This window comes from Labrus bergylta, chromosome 13 (genome assembly GCF_963930695.1).
Source record: "Labrus bergylta chromosome 13, fLabBer1.1, whole genome shotgun sequence".
Lineage (NCBI taxonomy): Eukaryota > Metazoa > Chordata > Actinopteri > Labriformes > Labridae > Labrus > Labrus bergylta.
This window is the reverse complement of record NC_089207.1, coordinates 13,023,095-13,044,883: the sequence shown is the minus strand read 5'-3', so window position 1 is coordinate 13,044,883 and position 21,789 is coordinate 13,023,095. Positions and strand designations below refer to the sequence as shown.

The 21,789-nt window shown below is 44.6% G+C and overlaps 1 protein-coding gene across 2 annotated transcripts; it reads right to left on the bottom strand.

Annotated features, from left to right (window-relative positions):
- Nucleotides 1–5,860: 5,860 nt before the first annotated feature.
- etv5a (ETS variant transcription factor 5a) lies at nucleotides 5,861–20,838 on the bottom strand. 2 transcript variants are annotated; one of them, XM_020637828.3, is made up of 13 exons: nucleotides 20,679–20,838; nucleotides 18,176–18,304; nucleotides 17,941–18,034; nucleotides 17,773–17,820; nucleotides 16,653–16,703; nucleotides 14,023–14,146; nucleotides 13,618–13,929; nucleotides 12,499–12,824; nucleotides 9,788–9,850; nucleotides 9,301–9,369; nucleotides 8,762–8,931; nucleotides 8,193–8,300; nucleotides 5,861–7,749 (listed from the first exon to the last, which is right to left on the bottom strand). In XM_020637828.3, exons 2-13 carry the CDS (start codon nucleotides 18,221–18,223, stop codon nucleotides 7,519–7,521), a joined length of 1,644 nt encoding a protein of 547 aa, XP_020493484.1. In that variant the 5' UTR covers nucleotides 18,224–18,304; nucleotides 20,679–20,838; the 3' UTR covers nucleotides 5,861–7,518. The 2 variants fall into 2 exon arrangements, with proteins under 2 accessions (XP_020493484.1, XP_020493485.1); XM_020637829.3 differs by having other exon boundaries at nucleotides 8,199–8,300.
- Between the last annotated feature and the right edge of the window lie 951 nt (nucleotides 20,839–21,789).

Genomic DNA, 21,789 nt, shown 5'->3' with positions numbered 1-21,789 from the left:
TGTCCATTGTTTTGCCTTTTCTATTCATGTCTTCTTTTCCTTTGTCTGCTTTTGATTTGGTCAATGTTCTACTTTTCTAAAAAAGGATGTATTTATATATATATATATATATATATATATATATATATATATATATATATATATATATATATATATATACATACACATATACACACGCATACTTGACTGTCATTGTAGTAATGGTATCATACCACTAGAGGGCAGCCGTGCTTAATGTAAGAAACAAAAGATCTGTCCTGAAATTCTGCAATAAGTCATGGTATGTGGGTGGTGTGTGTGTGTGTGTGTGTGTGTGTGTGTGTGTGTGCGTGTGTGTGTGCGTGCGTGCGTGCGTGCGTGCGTGCGTGCGTGTGTGAGTGCGTTTGAAATCAGTTATGCAACAGAGTTTTAGGAGCAAGGCCTCACCATGGTGATTAGCTCTGTGCGAACACAGCGTGTTGGCCAAATCAAGTGAAAGATTTGTGCTGTTCCCTTCCTGGCAGCATGACCCATATTCCTCAGCCATATAGTTGCAGCTAGAACAGAGTGTTTTTCACTCCTTTAAACTACAGTAGAAAGTAGATGTTGGATGCCTGTGTGTGGGTGTGAAAGTGTGTGTTATGAGTTCTTGCTATAGTCTGAAGAGTCTGAAACCACATTATGCCTGAGCTGCCTCATCGTGCATCTGGATCAATAATTTACTCGGAAGCAGCAAATGCTCATACAGGTTAATGCATGTTGAAGGACCATGCGTGAGCACTCTTCTCCATGCGTTCCTGTGTTGGCATTGATTTTGTCTGATGTCTATGATGTCCGTTTCATTTTTGTACACTCAGTCCACGTCTTACTGTTAACCCATGGCAGCTCAATGAGCAGCACTGGATAAGACGGATAAGGAGCCGTGCATATTGGGGATGGAGCGTTTCCAAGGTGATGAGACACTTCCAAAGCCTCAATTGTTCCTGGTAAATGGATCAGCATCATCATACCGGGCTCCTGGCCTAATCTGGACTGTGGATAGCAGGTAGTGGGAGGATGGGAAGGTACACAGAGAATATTTTTAGCTACATAAGCTTAAGGTTTGGCAATGTTGGTGTGTGTGTTGGTCAGCTGCTTGATCCGGACCGAAATATCAGGCGTTTGATATTTATTTACAAGCGCAAAACCATCATAAACGCTATCCCAAGAAATCTTGTTTAAAGAGCTGGTCTAGGTTATTTTATTTAAAATATTACTCCCAAGGAAACAACAAAATCCATCAAAAGTAAAGATCTGTCAACCGCAACCAGGAAATGTTTAGTTTTAGCAGACAAAGACCTTCAGACACACAGATAGGCCTACTGCCATCTCCCTCAACTGGTTCAAATATCTAAAAAAACAAATGTGAACTGACTTACTTACAGGGGCGAGAGATAGATTTAGAGATAGGACAGTGTGTAGTGAGAAATTGGGGAGAGAGAGAGAGAGAGAGAGAGAGAGTGGGGAATGACATGAGGGAAAAGAGCAACAGACCGGATTTAAACCCGGGCCGCCCGCTTGGAGGACTACAGGCCTCTGTTCAAAAAACAAAATAGGTCTGATTAGTTATTGTCATCAGTGGCACACACTGTACGGGGTCGAATTTTTTCGAAACGCCTGCGGTTTAATTTTGAAAACGATACGTGTTCTCCATAGTAAGGCGCGTAGCTGACCTGATTGACAGGCGGGCGCGGTGTAACGGTTTGTCAGGAGGTTTAAATCCCGCCTCAGCTCCAGCTCTCAGCCTGTCGTTAGGTTGACTCAAAGTTAGGCTGAGACAGCATTTCCAGCATGGAGACTGCCATTGATGGGACTCCAGCGCCCCCTGCAGGAACAGACGGGCGACGTCACTCAGGCTTCAAACATTCATATTCACAGTCTGTGGGCCCACACACTAACCGCTAGGCTACCGACGCCCCCTGATAAATATAGTTCTGCAAGTTAGCCAGTGTCCAGGGGCCGATTGCACCAACAGCTACGACTTGCCATGAGCTAAGTCGATCTTTATTTGGCATTCCCAGTCCGACCTGGCACCATGAAGTTTGTTTTTTCAAGATTCAGTGATCATTTATGTATATCAAACCATTCTTTCATTTTCTTTCCAATTCCATTTTGACCAAATCGAAATCCTGGAATAAAACTAAGTAAATCAGTAATCAGGCAGTGCGTGGTAAAGAGAGGATATTGGTTGTCGGAGGTGAAAGGTGGATAAAACGTGTGGATGTTGTGATCTCCAATCAATCCTCTGTTCAGAGAAGTCAACATGAGGTGTTCTTTTTGTCCTGTCCGCAGCCTCACATACAGCCATACAGCAAGTGTTTCAAAGAAAGACGTCCACACAGAGAGTAGCTAGAAGTGGAGTTGATGAAAGAGGAACATGTGTTGTGAGTGCTGGAGGCGACTACACTCGCACATAAACACAATCTATCAGGGCAGGGCACCTCCCATGAGCACACTAAAAGCTCTTTCATAGCATTCAAAGGCACTCTGCGCTCTCAATCAATGGAAAGTTGCCTGCCAGGCTGTGTTACTGGAGACCAGAGCTCGGCTTTTTACACTCTGTGGTTTGATAAGGCTCTGATTCAACACCACGCAGAGAGCTGCCGGCCATCCAAACAAAGGCCGGGTCTAAAGCTTCTCGGCTTTATCGCATGTCAGATAGCAGCGCGTCATGTAGTTCAGATCAGGAGAATGTAGACGTTTTATCTCGTCAAACTATTTTAATAAGACCAACACGCCTCAGGGAAGCTGTGAAAAACCCACAAATTTTAAACAAGATCAAGTCCAGGGAGACTCGACAGCTTTGTAAACTCTCAGCGTTTGATCCAATGGCTAGAATTCACTCGATGCAAAGTTTTGTAATTCAGTTCAATTTGAGTGAATCGTGTCACATTCAGAGTTTTGACATAAAAAAAAGACCTGGATGCAGACTTTGAGGATTCATGTCAACAAACAGTCCAAACAAAAGGCTGGCGGTGAGCGGCCCGGGAGATTCAGGCGTCGTCCACACGTAGGCGGGTATTTTAGAAAAAGTATCTTCCTTTGTGCGTTTTGACCTTTCGTATACAAAAGGCGTTTTAGGTCACTGAAAACTCACCTTTAGGAAAAGTCCTTCCAGAGTGAAGATTGCTCTTATTGTTCACGGTGAGAAGGCAGAACAAACACCTAGCTGTGGGAGTGTCACCCACCTGGGGGAGGGGCTACTGCCCTTTGTGATGTCATGAAGGGAAAATCTCCAAACGGCCTGTTTGAGCACACATTTTAAAAAAAATGGAGCAGGGAAAAGGATGGACTTTTCTCATCATTGGGGGGTTTGTAGACAGACAAGAGACATATATTAGTGTTAGAGGAACATGGTGAAGTGGATTTGAGATTTGACATCATATGTGACCTTTACCACCACTGTTGCCAATTTCTGCAGATGGAAATTAGCTTGTTAGCTAAATCCGGTATAAAGCATCTTTCTTCTTCTGAGATGTTTTTATGTACTCTGTCCCTGATTCAAATAAACTAATAAACTAAACTAAACAAATATAAAGTCATTTATCTCATGCATTGATGCGGGTGTTATGTCAACTTGCAACTTCAGTTTGGCCTCACTGTCAATGTTCAGGAGTGCTTGCATTGGAAACATAAATATTTATGGCGTACTCTGTTCCTCTTAGGAATGTCAAATACTTGAACTCATGAATAATTCTTCACACTCATAACAGCAACCAAAACGTCAATCTGTGCAACTTACTGACGGAGCTTTCTGTAGGCTCCAAACTGTGAATTATTTACTGCACAGGGACATTAAAGTGAAACTGATCCATAAAGATTGATCGATTCAACAGATCCTTTCTGTGTCTGCTTCTGTGTTTAGATTAGAGATCAACTTCGAGCACAAAACTGCAGATAATGTCCCGTTTGTTCTTCCATACATAACATCTAATCTTTGTCATCTTTTAATACATAAATAACAGATAAGAATCAAACAGAATCAACTGTGTTATTGTCACTCTAACCACATCACAGCACTCAGTCATCCTTGTGTAGACATACAGCAGAGCAGGGGTGTGTCCAGACCTTTTTTTTTGGGGGGGGGGGGGGGGGGGGCAACTGGGGCTCTGACTTGTGCAGGGGTGGCCTGAAGTTTGTGTGCACAAACATGAATAAGGACCATTCATTTCCCCCTTCTGTCTGCACTGACTCATCCACTTCTCAGTAACACAAGATAAAGGCAACATATTCGTCATTCTTCAAGGACTCAAAGAAAAAAAATGGTAGTCCAAAGTCACGATTTAAAGGATTTTAAATATTTCAAATAAACATCTGCACGCTGAAAACTACGAGCTGCTCATTGCAACACAGCCTGAATAGCGGATTTCATCATAAGTCCCGCCTCTGGAAAGGCCAACAACCATTCATAGTTAAGGATTTTAGGGTAGCACCATAGGCCGATAAGATTAAAGGCTTTATATGCGATTTTTTGCACCAGCATGAAACTAAAACAACTTGCGGTGCATTGTTGTGTTAGCATGCTAATGCTAGCGATCTTTATTGTGCTCGTATCTTCACACTGCATGTAAATTTACCTGAAATGAGCGTGAAACTCAGTTAAGCAGTGAGTACAGTATGTTATTCTTCTTTTCTCTAGTCCCTCAATTAAACAACTTTTATTTGCGAGGGGAGGAGTCAGCCGTCGTCCCGGCACTATAAACAATGACTCGGAAAACTCGGAAAACATCACAGACAGCGGGACTCGGGTGTTACACCCATTGTAGACAGTCATGACTCAGAGTCATTTTCAGATGATATACTTGATTTCTATTACATTTAAGTGTGAAAAATCGCATATAAAGCCTTTAAAGGGGGCAGACACTGGCCACCCCTCTGGAAACTTTTATTTTATGTAAAAATGAATGTTGTTAATGTAACTCTCTTTATGCAAGAAAATCTGATTTCTCGTACAAGAGTCTCCTGAAACTCGAGCATGTAGTCAACGTGGGAGATTTTAAAAACAGGATAAAGGACAGGGGCGTTTGGACACACCCCTGCTAAGGATCGCACGTTTCTGTGCTTATTGGTTCTGATTTGTTGATGCCGTTTTTTGTTCTTGGTCTGATACTTTGATGCTGCTGTCTTGGCCAGAAAAATAGATCTTGTATCTCAAGGAGAATATTTTTTTGCTGGTAAAATAATTTTTAAAAAGTGCTAAATTTAGGCTCTTTTTTCCTAATAAATATAAAGTTATATTGTTTATAAGACAAATGTAAATCTGTTCTTAGCTTGGCTGTGCTGCTTATGAGATATATTTCCTTATTTCAAGATGCGTGCATGTGAACTGGATTTATTTTATTTTGCAGAACATTGAACACATTTTCATTTAATGGGGACTTTCAATCAAGAGAAGCAAACAAGATCTGCACAACGAAGAGCTCCCGTTTCAAGGATTTATTGAAAAGTCACGTCCTCGTACTTTAGCATGTTGACTCTTTGCTGTGCAGATCTTGTTTGCTTCTGTTTACCTATTCCTGTTTTTGGATCCAGCATCCACTTAGGGATTCTTACCAGGTATTTCTCTCATCTTTTCATTTCATTCCTTTATACTTCGGTTTCACTTTTTGCAGCAATCGGCTCACCAGATGTTGCTCAAACACGTCGGCCTCAGGGTTAAAAAAAAAAAAGAGTAATCATTTACCCAGAAACATAGCAAAGAGTCAGAAGCATGTGACTCATGAAATCAGCCAGGTCAAGCAGAGTGAGTGCCAGACCACAGCAGCCAGTCAGCTGACCGACCAACTGCACGCAGGAGAGGGGGGGGGGGGGGGATGATGAAACACACCAGGACTGCAGGCAGTGAAGCATAAAGGACCGTTTATTGTACCCAGTACAGATTATAATAAACTCAGCAGTGTAAGAAACACATTGTGAGGGGAGGGGAGAGGAGGGGACGGGGGGGGCTGAAGCCGATACAAGCGCAGACTCCCCCCCGTGCTCGGGATGGATCCCATGATAACGTGTGCGTCTTGGTTTTGGCCTTTGCTGGAACTCTGGCCTTTTACGTGCACACATTTCACCGGCGAGATAAAAACCTCCATCTCATCCGAACCCAAACACAAGAGGCCTCTTAAAGAAACAGTCTGCAGGAGGAGCGCCGTAGGGATCCGTTTGAAAAAGGAACATGTCTATTAGAGGCAGATCTATACAGCTTATACATCAAAACAAATGCAGCCTTATAGCAAAAATATATACTTTTATATACGTTTTGTCTTTGCCCCGGTTCAGAAACATACATAAAGAACACAAAAATAAAACTGCAGAGAATATCACAAATATCTTCCTTGTCCAAAGACAGTAAAGCGATATGTTAGTGGACACTTACACCATGCAAAGAGAAGCAGAAGTCTCCGCTTGACAACTTGTGATCGGCAGAGGTGTCCAAAAAGAAGGTCGTCAAAATGTCTAAATAAAATACAAAACTTCTGTTTTTTTTTGCATGCAACTTCCTGATGCTCCTGCCATACTGGTGCATCAGAGGAACTAGTACATCGACGAGGAAACATGAAGCACCCAGACAGGAATACAAAAAAATAAGAAGGGAGGAAAATCAACGTTTATCATACATGATGTTAGGCGTTCACGGGAAAATATGTACTCGTGTATCCCTTTTGAAAACAGAGGAGATGGAGTGCTAATCATCTGGATAAAAAAGGACCCAGCAGTGATAAACAAACATGATACAGAGGAGTGTACTGTATAGACTCTTACCGCAGGGGTGCAGTCTCTAAAGGGAAGCAGATACAATCTGTTACACGGGGCGGTACGATTAAAAGAACGTTCAACACGAGAGAGAGAGAGCAGCCCGACTGACTAGCCTGAAAATACAGCAACGCCCCAGAAACCTGAGAGGCCCGGGTCTCAACCAAAGTGTACAAACAGCTGGCATATTTAAAAGAAAGAGGAGTCCTATCTACAGAAACACAAAGTCGTCTGTGGGATTAGAAGATGCTGTTCTCTTGTCAATCCGTTGTTTTTGCAAATTAAAGCCCTTTAACGGATCTTTGTACTTTGAGATGTGGTGACGTGAACATGTGGGGGACGGGGACCCAAAAAGGCAACGATAGAATTTAGATTTTTTTTTAACAATTTCACTCTGTTTTTAGTTTTAAGAAAAGCAGATTGTCACAAAATCAGAAATGCAACTTGTCTTGCTGTCAGTTCTTCTTAAAGATGGCGGCGTGTGGCCCCGCCTTGTTTGGTCTCTGAAGAAACAGCGGCGCCCTGGTGGGGCAGAGCTACTGAGTCCAGTTCATCCTCACTGGTTCCTCTCCTTTTCACTCTTATGTCGCAGGTTTTACCCCTCGTTTGTAGCTCGGGGGCTTCTTGAGTTTTTTCGGAAGGTTTTCCAACGAGCCAAGAGTGCGAGGTTCATCTTCCCCGCAGCTCAGCAGGTCCAGAGTGGGCATCAAGGGAACTGTTTGTGCACATCGATGTGTGTCGTGGGTCGGGACTTCTTTAGTAGCCGTAGCCGTCTGGGAAGGGCAGGCCGGCCACGCACTGCTCCGCGGCATCCAGCAAGTAGGGGGCAGCGTCGTCGTAGTGGGTGAGGGGCACCGTGTCGTCGTCCAGCCCTGGCAGGCTGTCGGGGTCCACCTTCAGGTTGGGCCTCTGGTTGTCGGGGAAGGCCATGGAGAAGAGGGCCTCGGGGTCGCACACAAACTTGTACACGTACCTCTCACCTGCAACCTGAGGGACGAGATGAGACACTCTTAACTCCTGCACAAACTGAATGCATAACATTATATTTATGAACATGTGATTTATATTCCATAGACTGCTTACAGTAAAGACATATCACTCAATATAAAGGTAGCTTCACTCATGCTAAACCGACTGAAGACCCTTTTGTTTCATGACTTTGGGCAAATATGTGGTTTCAGCCTGTAGCCACAAAGAGACGGTAACGTCTGCAATCATAAACTTAAAGGTAAGCTCCTGCACGCTGTTCAACTTGACACTTGAGTCTTGCTGAAAGACACATCTGACATGTGGCTGCAGGAGCTGGGGGATCGAACCCCCGACCTTCAGTTTGAGAAGATGACTGACATGCGTCTGTTAGATACCCGAACATGTCAAATCAGGGTCTTGGTTTATAAACAGCAACGAAAAAGACAAAAGAGTGAACGTGCCTTTACCTTCTGCATGATGCCCTTCTCGTAGTAGTAGCGCAGTGAGCGGCTCAGCTTGTCGTAGTTCATGGCCGGTCGGTTCTTCTGGATGCCCCAACGGCGAGCAACCTGAGGACACAAAAACACGACTTCCTGTTACGTGTCTGTTTTATTTTCATCATGAATGGCCAGATGGCGATGTCAGCGGGACACACTGTAGCCCGCCAATAATTTCAAAGACAAGAAGAAGAACGTGACGCAGTAAACAAAGAGGACAACAATGAAGGACGTCCAGCAGAGAGGGAGATTCAAACATTGGCCTGTTCTGTTTAATTAATGCTGTCAAACAGGAAGTGACGATTCTTTAAACCAATCAAAGGACTGCAGTTTTACTAGCTCCGCCCTTTATGGTCAGATCGGTACGTTTGGCACCCCAACAGAAGAGCAGCATAGAAGTAAAATTGTATGGATCAGTAATTTTGGCATCGTTCCAACTTCTGAGCGCGGAAACCATGTTCATTTAAAAGTTCATTATTGGTTTGATTCTAAAACGAGTTCTTTCTTGGCATCTGTGTGCTTTGAGTACTGACCTCCTCAGGCTCGATGAGCTTGAACTCCATCCCACGGCCGGTCCAGGCGATGAAGTGACCGTTAGCAGGGTCGTCCAGTAAAGTGACCAGGAACTGCCAGAGCTGCAGGGAGCCGCGGCGCTGGTAGGGGGGGCCGTCACGGTACACGGAGGGCTCCTGTTTTACTTTGCCTGAAAGTCAAAGAAGAAGGGAAAGTTATCTCTGGTAGAAGTTTCCCATCAGTTTTAACGTGGTCTTATTATTTCAGTACGTCGTTAGATAATAATGTGTCAGTTTGTGGTTCATTTGTGCCAACATAAAAGAACAAATCCTCTTTTATGGGAGCGCAGAATGAAGTGCAGAGAGATGAAAAGAGGCAGAAAGAGAGAAGTGAAAGTATCAGTCAGAGCGGCGCTCCAACGCGGCACTGTGGTGAGAAATTCCTGCCAGATGGAGGCTGTGAAGCGGATTGCTGTTTGTTATGCACCACGAGCTGCAGATCTGATTCTGCCTCTCAAACTGAGCACACTATCTGAACTCATTGTTTCTGTCATCCTCACCTTCTAATCGCTCAGGCACCACGCAGGTGTCGTCAAAGTACAGCTGATGATCTCTGTCGAAGGAGAAACCTGCGATTGGAAAAAAAAAAAGCAGAAGAAAAAGCCACATTAACTAAAGGATATTTAGCCGCAGACAGAGCGTGGGAACTTGGCTTTTCTTCTGACATAAAGGCCAGCGTCCACGTTCAGCCCAAGAGATCCAAACTGCATGCAAAGCAATATAGCTGGGCAGCGTCCCAAGAGTGGAAGGCTTGTATTGTGCTGAGCCGCTGCCAGCTGCAGCTACACAGCATCCATTGATACATTCACTTCCCCTTGAGCTGACACTTTTAACGCCGCTGACCGTTTTTCTCCCACCCAGCCATCAGCGAGCCGAGCTTCCAGCAGCTCGATTCACAGGTTCAGGGTGGCAGAGGAACAGCCTTGGCTTAATGCAATCATTCAAACACCTGGGACTCAAAAAGGGAGACAATCATCTGAAACTTACTTTCATGGTTATTCTGGTAGAAGCTCCCCGCTCTCCCGAACGATGACTGACAGTTAGGCACTTCTGTAAACAAAGAAGAAGAGGGTGTAAATTTAGACCAGAGACACCCTCACTGTCATATCAAATGTGTAATAAGTCAAAATCCACCCCGCAGCTGACAGATATATTTGGATCTGTGCCACCGTGTGCGGCTTTGATACTTAGCCTCGCTGTGTGTCTGACTATAGACGAGGCTAAAGGCTGATATAGGATTTCTGAGGCTGCTACCGATATAGGAGGCGTACATTTCACACATTATAAATACTGCACCCAACATATAGCCTGTTTTTTAGAGCTGGAATGAAACTACACTTTGTTTTAGTGGATCGTGCATTGATACAAAGATAAAAAAACATTGAAACCTGAAAGGCAAAGACAACAAATCGAAAGTTGAAAGAAAGCCCAATATGATTTTTGATGCCAGCGACATGTTCTGGAAAGTTCTGCGACAGGGTTGTGTTTATCATGCTGTTGCATCACTTTGTCTTTTAACAACACTTTTAGTGCTTTCACATCCGCAGAACACTCCTGAAGTTAGCAGGAGGAGCTGCATGTGTGAACACAAACAGACAAAAGTTTTCACTCTGAGTTTCTCCTCCAGCCACCTCTACCATCTCCGTGCTCTAATGACCCTGCTGCATTATGTTTCCTGTTCTCCAGTATGGTCTTCTCCACTCTTTAGTTCAGATTGAGATTCTGTTCAACTACACATAGCATTGATAGAAAGACACATATTCTCATTATGTGTGAGACAGTGCACTTCTCTTTGACTCTCTGCAGCTTTTGTGAGAAAAAAGGACTCATTTCTAAAAAAGCTTTTTGATACAATAAACATTCAATTTACAGAGACTGTATGGTTTGAAATATCAAAGTGTCCAAAACGCTGACAACCTTAAGGACTGAGGACTACATGATGGCCTCTTTTTGTTGTTGGCCTGTAGCTGCAACAGCTGGGCTGCAAAATGCCTGATCCCAAACGCCCACACACCGCCCAGACGAGAGAGCAGCACACCACATCCCTCGCATGTCCACCCAGCTTGTAAATAAGATTAGCACCATGGCTGCTGTTTTAAATCTCAGTGACAATCGAGTTACACCAGTCCTCCCCCCCTGAGGGTCCAGGCCTGTCTTCCGTTCTTAGCGTCTCTGCAGTGCTGTCCAACCCCCGCATATTATTCTGTTTCCTGTCTGCTGATAAGACGAGCAGAAATCGATCGTCAGAAAGTGTTTCTTTACGGCTCGTCCTCCCTTTAGGAGAGAGTCTGCAGGAGGTTCTTAGCATGTATGCAGAGAAACAGAAATCATGATAGGCTGATAAGACTGGGATTAAAAAAAAACTGGGGTTTGATTTCTGGTTTTGTTGGTATCTACAGACCACCCACACTGCAGTAACAACATGTTCCCTGTTGGAATGCCGAACATGCACTTCTCCCGTCCATCTACAGATGCTAGTCCTCAGTGACGTAGGTATTTAAAGGCCATAAGAAGCTAAGAGGATTTGTCATTACATCACTGCCCAGCCAGCCGGTCACCAGCCACCAGGCAGGAAAGGAATGAGAGTGTTTGAGAAAAGATGAAAAAGAGTCGCAGAGTATCAGGCGATGTTAATGCAGCAGAGCGAGGGGACAACAGCTGGGTGTGTGGGCGTTGGGATCAAACAATGCCCCGACAGTGGCTCGGCCTTGTTTGCTTTGTACCACGTGAGCAAACAGCCGTCACTGCCGGGACGAGGCTTTTTTGGAGAGGATGGGCACCATTTGGCCTCTTTTGTGTTCTGTAAGAGTTTCCAGGCTTCTTATAATCGACCGCTGTGCTGCAGGTCAATGAGTCCTCTGCAGGCGTTGGCCTAGATCTATTCCAGGTAGGCTCAGAGAAGAGGCTCTATGCACCTGGCTGGATGAGTGACCCATTTACTTCTTGCCCTTGAAGGCTTAGGCTGAGCTAAGAGACCCACTTTTACTTTACTGCTGTGACTCTGGAGGAATGATGCAGATTAGGACTCTGAAAGTGCGTGTGTGTGTCTGTGTGTGTGAGAAATGAGCACCTGTGCCATCAGTGCTAAAACTCACAGGTCTGTGTCGGTGCCCAGAACAAACATGGCCAGGCACATTCCTCAGCCCGCTCTCCCCGCACACAAACCTGAGACAATCACTTCCCCAGTGCGAGCAGAGTCGGAGAATGCTTCACCGTATTTACTCAGCGGGAATCTCAACAGCTGTTACAGAAACGTACCGCTGTGGTCTCAGTTTGCAAGTCATAGAAGTCGAGAATCTGACAAACTGCATCATGTTACCCAAGAACCACTCGAGTGCTAAAGTTAGCTGACGCTGCTCAAAGGAGCTCAGATACTTTGTTCTTGTTTTTATTACTTTTTAAGTCACAGAGCAGTCAAAAAAAGATTTGTCAGACTGTCTACTTTTAATATGATTTGCATCCTGGAACGACTCCATAATTTCATTTTAGCTTCCAATTGGCGTGACATCAGATCTGCTGTGTGATAACTTGAGATCTTTGTCCTTCAAGCCCGTTTGACCTGCGGCTCCTTTCGCCATCTCATGCCCCTCCCCCCCCCCTCTCTCTCTCTCTCCAATTTCCCGCTCTGTCCACGGTTCTTTCCAAATAAAAGCAGAACCGCTCAAAAATAAATCTCTTCTCCAAACCGTTAAACTCACCAGAATCAAAGCAGAAGTCCCGAGGCTCCTGCTTGATGGCCATGGGGTGGAAACCGGCCTGGCGTTGAGGCCCCTGCGGCGGGACCGGGGGGCCCATGGTGGGGACGCCCTGCTCGGTGTATCGCGGGTCGATGAGCTCTTGTTTGAACCCCTGTGGAGGAGGAGCGGCTACCAGCGGCTCTGACATCTGCCGGTGGTACGGTGGCCGGCTGTCTCGTGGCAGACTGTTGTTGCTGCTGTTTGGAGGCTGGGGCAGGAACTGGGGGCGTCCTTGGCTGTCAGATGGCGGGAAAGGTAGACATGGCTCTGACATCTGCCTCTGGAACCTGCACACGAGGGGCAAGAAGAAGAAAGACAACTTGTTTACAGCTCTTCAGGGTTGGAAAGCTCTCACATGGTTTAAGTCGTTATGTGGAACTCTACAACAAAAACTGTGAGCTTCATTATCTCACTCCCAATTAAAAACAAACTGGAACACAGTAAATCTAAAAGCTAATAGGACATGAGATCTGTCATCGGGCAGCTCTGTGTTTTTGGCCTGAGGGTCTCAGTGTGAATTTTGCCCATTTGGAAACTCAGATATCACAGTTTCTCTGACACCAGGAGTCCTAACAACGAATTCATTTAGCATGCTCCCTTCACGGATGAGGTGTCCTGTTTGTATTAGGATTTGGTCGTATTGTCTTTAGAACTGCAGAGCAAACAGAAAAAACTTTTTTTTCCCCCCAAAAGGTGCAAACACCAAATGGAGAGCTGGAAGAATATTCTCACTCTGAGGTAGAGCCAACGCTTTGGGGAGAAGAACCAGCAAATGTTTGACATTTTCTGCTGAGCAAACAATCATGCAAACACTTCAACATCCATTAGAATATCTAATAAGGATGCAAAGGAACATTTCCTTTACATGTCTGAAAACTAGAAGCTCAATAAGGCCCAAGAAGTTCCCAAAGGAAAGGCTGGGACCCCCTTTAGATCCTGAAGGGCTGGACCTGGTTTGGGACACTTTAAACTTAAAAGTGAAACATTGGGCCAGAGTTGTATTCCATATTTGTTCTGCATGCATGTTCTGAAAAGCTCACAAGAAGCAAAAACTCTGAAAGCAAAAGGTCGATTGCTCACCTGTGCTCAGGTGTGAAGGTGTTGGCATCCTGGCTGATGGGGGCGCAGGGCACGGCGAAGGGCGGAGTGTGGCTGTGGACTGGGAGGGCCTGCTGGTTGGGGGAGCCGGTGCTCGCTGTGATAGGCTGCTGAACGTGAACGGGACGCTGCCCTGCGGTCGGGTTGGCTACGTGGGGGTGAGGATGGGGAGGAGGGGGGGTCTGCTCGCTCAGTGGGTGCGTTACTGCTGTGCTGGTGGGGCCGCAAGGAGAGACGGGGGTCGAGGGGGGAGTTAATGGCTTGAACCCGGGAGTGGGCTTCCTGTCACAGGCACTGAGGAGGAGAGAGAGTCAGAAGAGGTTTTAGTCACAGCGGGATGATCGATACCACTTCCTGTTCTCATTCATGCGAGCGCTCTCGACGTACCTGTAGCTGTAAAGGCACTTCTCTCCGTAGGGCATGGGACTCCGGTCCTGGCGGCAGGGAGAGAGCTCTTCGGAGGGGGACAGCTCTCGTTTGATCTTGGCTGGTGGCGGGCCATGAAACATCACTACAGAGGAGGAGACAAACAAGAGAGTGCATTAGATAAACTCCAGATATGTCCAAACTGAAGCCATGAGCAGAAGTGCAGCAGTTATCTTAACCACATTTAAATGGATGGATTATGGATGTATGGACGGCGTCTACTCCCTCGACTGAAAGAGACACTTAGCAGCCGTTTATCATCCCCCACTAATGAGTGCCGACTCTTTGCTCTGAACACATCCATCCATCCGACACAGCTAGGTAGCACAAACTAACGGCACTGTACACACAGAAGCTATCAAAGCCCTCGTCTGATTCCCATTAGAGCAGGCCAATACCAATACCCATGAATCAGTGTGGCTGTAATCTAATGGCGATGAATGATTTTCTTCTCCCGTGCTGTAACCATTAGACACTGGCTGCAGCTTCCGGGGCGCCACATAATAGCAGGGCAGAAACTGGATCCCCTGGCGCAGAGGAGCGGGAGCCAAATAAATCAGCCGTGGTGCTGATGGACCTGCGCGGGGCTAACAATGGGCACGTGAGCTCCTGGGTGCACGCTCTGCAGCCTAATGGCTGGACGGAGTCTTCTCACACAGGGGAGAGTAAATAATGGAGAGATTAGGCAACTTTGGACGGGTGAACAGGGGGCTGGATTAACAAGCAAGTGCACTAAACTCTTCTTCTGCACAGGGATGTGAACTGCCAAGAATCTGTTGATATAATAAGGATCAGGATAATGTAAGTATTAAAGAGCTCTACAGATACAGCAGATTTACATTTTTAAACTGAACCAAGCCCCGACCTTTTTTAAACTTATTTCCAGGTGTTTGCGTTCACAGGTGCAGCTCACCCTGAATATGTTTTTAAGAGAGCAGGCAGGTTTTTCTGTTTCTAATACGGCCAAATGAAATGTATTGCTAGTAGGGCCACAAAGCGTCTCAGGACACGTGTGCTACTAAGGCCGGTCCGAAGCTATCCTGACCACAGGAGGGATTCACACGAGGACACATCTTTGAAAAACAGCTCCTGCATTTTACCCTGACAGTGCTCAGTCTCTGTAACTCCCTCTGATGCTACTCGCTCAAGAGGATGTCAACAACTAGAGTAATGCATTTCACTCGATGTTTTCAAAGAGTGAGCATCATTGTCTGGAGAGTTTGTAGGTTACATTAGCAGAGACCACTTTTTATGGCAACCCAAGACCCAAAACTCTGAGCTGACAAGTTTTACTTTTCGTCTGAATTCAGCAAAAGATTCCCTGGAACGTCTGCACAGCATTTTGTGCAAACTCAATCAAGGGAAAAACAATTACCAATATCTGTTTAACAGACACTCTTGCATGTCATTCAACCAAAGAAAAGCACTTGAGTACAGGCACCTTTTTTCATTAAATGTGATATTCAAGATTTAAGTTGATCCTCCGCTCAACAGAAACTTTAGAAAGAGGTCAGTGAAACCATGTGATGTCCTAATGACTGGAGCTGATATCAAAACATCAAGTTTGGGTGAATAGGCAGTTTGTGAGAGCAAGCAGTCTGCAGCCTAGCAATAGAAACAACTGCCAACTCCACTACTCTGTTCCCACACACACAAAGTGCACCCACAAGGTCAAAGACAACCCCACAGCAGTATTTACAGTGTGCTGACTACATGCAGTATAAACCTACACATGAACACAACCTCCAAAAGGCCCTCTAGAAGAATACATACATGTCAATGCATTGACCTAAATAATACGTTGCAGCTCTGCAGCTCGGCGGTCAGTTTGCAGCTTTCTGAGCCGCAGAAACCAAGATTTATAGAGGCAGCGCTGACAAAGACAGGCAGCCACCACACCCTGTCTCCACCTCCTACGCGTCAGACCAAAACACAAACTCTGAAAGTCAGAGGGGAGGAGGGGGGGGGGGGGGGGGGAGTTCATAAAATGCTCCATTGGGCATAATTCAAATGTATCCTTCAGCTGCAGGCTTAAAATCAGAGTGCAGACACAAACAGGCGGGACAGTTTTTTTAGGGGATGCGAGTTCTGCTCTGAAGTCGCCCCATCCGCTGGAATCTAGCCCACTTCAGCAGCAGGGCCCGAGTGCGGGAAAGTGTGAAATCAGATTAGAGGCTTGGCTCATGTGATGCCCCATGCCAATCGGCTGATAAAACTCAAAATGGAGGGAGGGAGGAAGAGGGAAGAGGAGGGAGGAAGAGGGGGGGGAGGGCAGCCTTTCCCAGAGCTGTGTTTTTGAAGAGGAAGGATGGTGTTTGTCCTCGGCTGGATGGAGACATTTCAATAAACGATGGGTGAGCTGGATGTCTTGGTCAGGGACGGTAACTCAAAAAGAACAACAGCTCTTTCTTCAAAGCAGAGAAGAAGCCCACGCACTCTCTGTTATGAAATCTTCTGATGCAGTGCTGCCACTTCCTTCCTAATCATAGTCAGCTTTTTTATCGAGCTGCAGATTCTTTTTTTTTTTTCACACATGTACTCAAAAGACGAACAAAGAAGAGATTAAAAAAAATAAAAAATCAGGTACTCACAGCTATCCGACTGGAAATCTGGGACAAACTGTTCGTCATCAGGCACCTGGGCTGTACACACAAACGAGAACGATGCACAAGTGAGAAAAACACAACAAATAAAGACACGTTTATGACCCTCCTGATTACTCTACACATCAATGAAAACAATAAGGGGATTATAAATCTGCAGGAGAGGTACATCTGCGTTGTTTTGGGCAACCTAAAAGCGACCGTGGTCAGCAGTTTCTCTTGCAGAGGACTTTGCCCTCCTCGCTCGACTAGCTAAAACAAAAAAAATGCAATATTTCACACACTCATCAAGTTAATATGTAAACTGGAAACTCAGAGATACAAGAGAACTCTGCAGCGGCTGGTTATAGGTGAAGGTGAAACACTCAAACTTATGTAAGAAACAGATAGAAATGAAGTGCATAAAAATGGTTTCATGTCTTTAGGAGATGTTGTCTTCATGCTCTCGGTGCAGGACAAATTCTCAGAGGGACAATAAAGGTTTAATTCAAATCTGTATGGTAGTTTTGATTTAATTCTAGCACTTCCAGTTCTCCCAATTCACTTGAAAAAAAGCTGAACTCAACTTTAAATCAGTGCCACTCATCTCATCTTCACCGGCTAATATTCTTGATTCACATATTTTAAAAGTCAGCATTACTTTAGCACCGTTATTCCCCTGAACTATTCCATGTGCACTAACTTCAAAGGTGCAATAATATCTTCAGAGTGTGCATTTATCTCTACAGTTTGAAGCTTGATCTGAAGGCAGCTGGAACACGTTTTAGAGATCTTCAACTTAGTCCAGTCGACTTTGGATCAAGCTTTGGATTTGCCTGACTGACCTGGAGGACTGAGAGCCTTCACAGACATTATTATCGAAAAAAATATATTTTACCCAGTTCATAGGAGCGCGTGTGTGTGTGATCGAGCGAGTGTCAGAATGACGTCAACTGCATGTCTTCTTCTCAAAGATCGACAGAAAGTTTGGTTTTTAGTGAGCGATGAAAATAAAGGCACCCATTCAAACGCTCTCTAAAAGCATGCTGCAGTGTTTAAAAGACGGAGGAGGTATTGTAATGTTCATGAGGAGGAACTCATCAAATATTCAAACAAAAGTAGAACTCACCTTCTGCAATCCAGATCTCTTGCAGCTGACTGAGGTCTTGGAAAAGTTCTGAAAAAAACAAAAAAAAAACAAGAACATCCAGATGATGAGCCCGGCTGTATCTGCATATTTACATTTAAAATACAGTATTTACAGTTTATCTAACATGTGCAGGTTTAACATATTTACCTTCTGTGTCCTGGGCGAGCTCTGTGTCCACAAACTTCCTCTTCCTGTCGATCAGAGGCCTGCTGTGAGACGCTTCCTCCACGTGAGACTTGTGCTGTTGGGGAAGGAAGAAGAGGCGTCAGACGTCACTTTGAGACCGATCTTTATAAATCTAATGATCTGCGGCGAGGTCCGACTATAAAAAGGCGCTGCGATGATGTGATGTGTGAGGCTGGCATGTGTGTCCACTACTTACGCTGGGAGGGACCATAAAGGGGACTTGCTGGTCGTAGAATCCATCCATGTTATCTGGGTGATTGGGGGGCGCCAATATTTGAAGGGGGGAGGGGGAGGTGTTCGCTTTAAAGCGACAGCGCCTGGGTCACTGGAAAACACACAATGGGAAGCACACATTAACACTCAGGAGATCGGAGAGCTGCGACGACTCGTGATGGAAAAATAAAAAGTCTGCAGCTAGTTAGACAAACGCTTCGATGATACTTCTGAGCTCTCTTCACTGTAAATATGATCTCCCCTTTGGTCATTTTTAACAGTTAATAACAAGCTTGGGGATTCTTTGCAACATGACGACGGCACTTTGGGATCCTGAGGAGCCTCTCTCGCACGCTTCCTTTAAAAGCTTCATGGACATAAACATTTTTGAATAGTCCTGTTACGTGGGATGAAACGTATCTTCCCTAACTCCCTCTTTGCAGAACATTATCCTCATCTTTGAATATAAATCATACCTAAAATCTGTGAGCTTCCCGTCTCTTGTAATAAGCCATACAGTGATGCATTCATGGTCTTCCTCTTCCTACATTGATGCTGCAGAAACTTGTTCCTTTCAGCCTTTTTATTCAGTGGCCACAGGGAGGAAAGCAGCACGATGTAAACAAGGCGCCGTCATCATGTAATAGAGTTATATAAGCCACACTCACTGGCCATCTGCAGGCACTAGTTTTCCACTATAATCAGCTTGGAGATCTTGAGTAAAAAAGACTTAGAAATGTGACACTGCAGAGTCTGCCTGAAGTCTGTGACGTGCACGACTTAAAGCCGTCCAAAGGAGATAGAAAACAAAAAGGACGGGTCAAAGAGCTGATTAGAGTCTTATAGAGCTGGCAATAACCTGGACTCCTTTACTCCAAACACTATGAGCCAGAAAAGTTTACTTTGAACGGCTGTGAACGACTTGATAAAGCTCCAAGGCTGCCCCTCTATTCTCACATCTCCCTGTGATATGACTCACTCCTCGATGTGCCGCTAACGGATGACGAATCCAGGATAGCTGCAGGGCAGTAATTACAGACGCACAACACGGATGACAATTACAACATCAGGACCCCCAAAGTGCATGCACTCGTGTGGACGATAACACGCCAACACAGTCGAGGCTAGGGAGCTCAAAAATGTACCCAAGACAAGATTTAAACATAGGAGTTCGGTCATTAGAATAAACTTCAACATGGGACATTTTTATAAGAACTGCACGGACCATGAAGCTGTAAATGTTTGGGAATAATGAAGTTATAATGTGCAGAATGTTCCCTGAACGCAACACAAGCTGGTAGTGATGAGAGTGGCTTATGAATTTATTTATTTTTACTCTAAAAAATTAAGAGTCACGCATTTCGAGGCACAGAAAATATACTTTGGACACGTGTTTTGAATTTGCGTGCAATTCTAAGTTAATTAATTATTTTGTAAATCTTGTTAGATAACCAGAAACTTACTGTGGACATAACCCACTTTTTAATCCTCAAAACGACTTAAAATATTACAATTATTAGGAGATCTTGCACATGTGTTCCTTCTAACAAATAAGAATCATTAATACTAATATTCATTTTTATTTCAGGTTTTTTTTTTTTAATTAAGATTTAATGACGTAATTTTGGGGCTTTTTGTGGAAACAGTAAAGACTAGTAATGTATTTAATAACTTCACTGATATTTGTTAATATATAACAACAATTAGAGGTCAACACATGACTACATTTGTCTGAATTATACAAAAACAACCTAAGACGTAAAGAGCCGAGACAAATGGTCCGATCGCACGAAGTTTCCGAAATTCCCATCAAGGAGAAAGCTCGACAAAAAGTTCCCCACATGCAGAAATCCGAAGTGAACGTGAAATCTGCAGCTTTGTTGTCTCTGTGGTTTGAAAGAAGTAAACAGTCAAATTTGGCTACGGCGTAATCCAAACCAACTTCTATAACAGCCCTGAAATGACAAAATCGGCCAAATTTTGCACAAACTTTTACGAAGAAGGAGAAAGGTGAGGGGGGGCGAGGATCAGCAGACACCCCCCCCCCCCCTTCACACTCCTCCTCTCCCCCACGCCCTTCCCCCACCCTTCTCTGCCTTGTTTTTCTCAATGAAGTGAAACTCGACCCGTGTGGAAACACAGAGGGAGGGAGAGACAGAGAGAGAGAGAGAGGAAAAAAAATGGCCCGTCCATTCATAAAAATCACAAACAGTCGCCTCACCGCGCAGATAAGCTAAAGCAAACATCCACGCAGATACAATCTCGGGTCAAATACAATCCACGCTGCGCTTGAAAAAGCCTCTTAGTGGGTATTAAACGCAAAAAAAGGAGCCGATTTAAAATGGTTGGCAAAGTAAATATCTTTAAAATAAGATGGCGTTGAGGTCGTTTGTACTCTTAAAAAAAAAAGAGCGTCAAAAAACATCTAGCGAAAACAAGGCTTCGTAAAAAGCAAAGTTCTCGCCGAAATAAACACTGCAGCTTACCTGGTTCCGGTCTAAATCCGTCCGTTACTTCGAAAGAATGCCGTAAGAATATCCACAAATAAAAAAAACAACGTGTCGATAGTCGTAGAGTCGCCTGCGCACGGACAAACTGCTGCTCCTCCGTCGACTAGCAAAACTTGACTGAGCTTTTCGTTAATGGCCCGGTCGGTTTTCCCCAGGGCTCGAGCGGCACACAGAGACACACGCTGATTGGTCGAACGCCGCTGTCCGTTAGGAAGCGAAGCCAATGGTGGCCGGGTAGCTTATGAATTATGCATGACGACCGGTTCGGCCAATCAGCACGCAGCAGAGGACTATTTTTATGAATGGCTGGATTTCATTCACATTTTTTTTCAGGCATCAACGCCAAGACGCGTTTGTTAAAGGGCCAGCTGCAGTGGAAATGTACTAATGGCTGCTGTGGCAACGTCAGTGTCACGCTGTCTCTCTCTCTCTCTAACGATAGATTATTACTCTGAAAGAACACATTGGATTTTAAATGTGCTATTGGCTTTGTCACACAGCGCCACACTGAACAAATCATTAAAGTGAGAATTTAAAGTTGATTTTTAACAGCGTAGTAATGGAACAGATTCAGCAGAGTGACGCAAATGTCTCAGGATTAATATGGATAAAAAGAAGGGGATGTATTTTAAGTAAAAGATCGAAATTAATAGATTATATAATTCACACTTTCATACGTCAAACTCGTTACACAACTCCTTTATATCACTTTTATTTTATTGCAAGCATTATTGGCCTCATAGTCAAATGCTCACACCTACTTGTTTGCCCAGAATTTTTAATTATAAAATATATTAATTCATATATAAATACAGCAAACAATACTTTGATGTTAATGAGCACCTCTGAGCTCTACAGGTAGACAAACATGTGATGCTGAGTGAGAACAACACGTCACAAGTACTGATAAGATTACAATGTTTTATGGACATTTATTGACGCTACAGGATGTAATTACCTTCAGTGATGAGCTGACATTTCATGTGGCTTTATTGGATTTAATCCTGTTCCTCCTGTTCCAACCCTGTCCTCATTGTTCAGTTCTTATTGCCAAGTATTTTCTTTTATCTGTACCCGTTCAGACCAT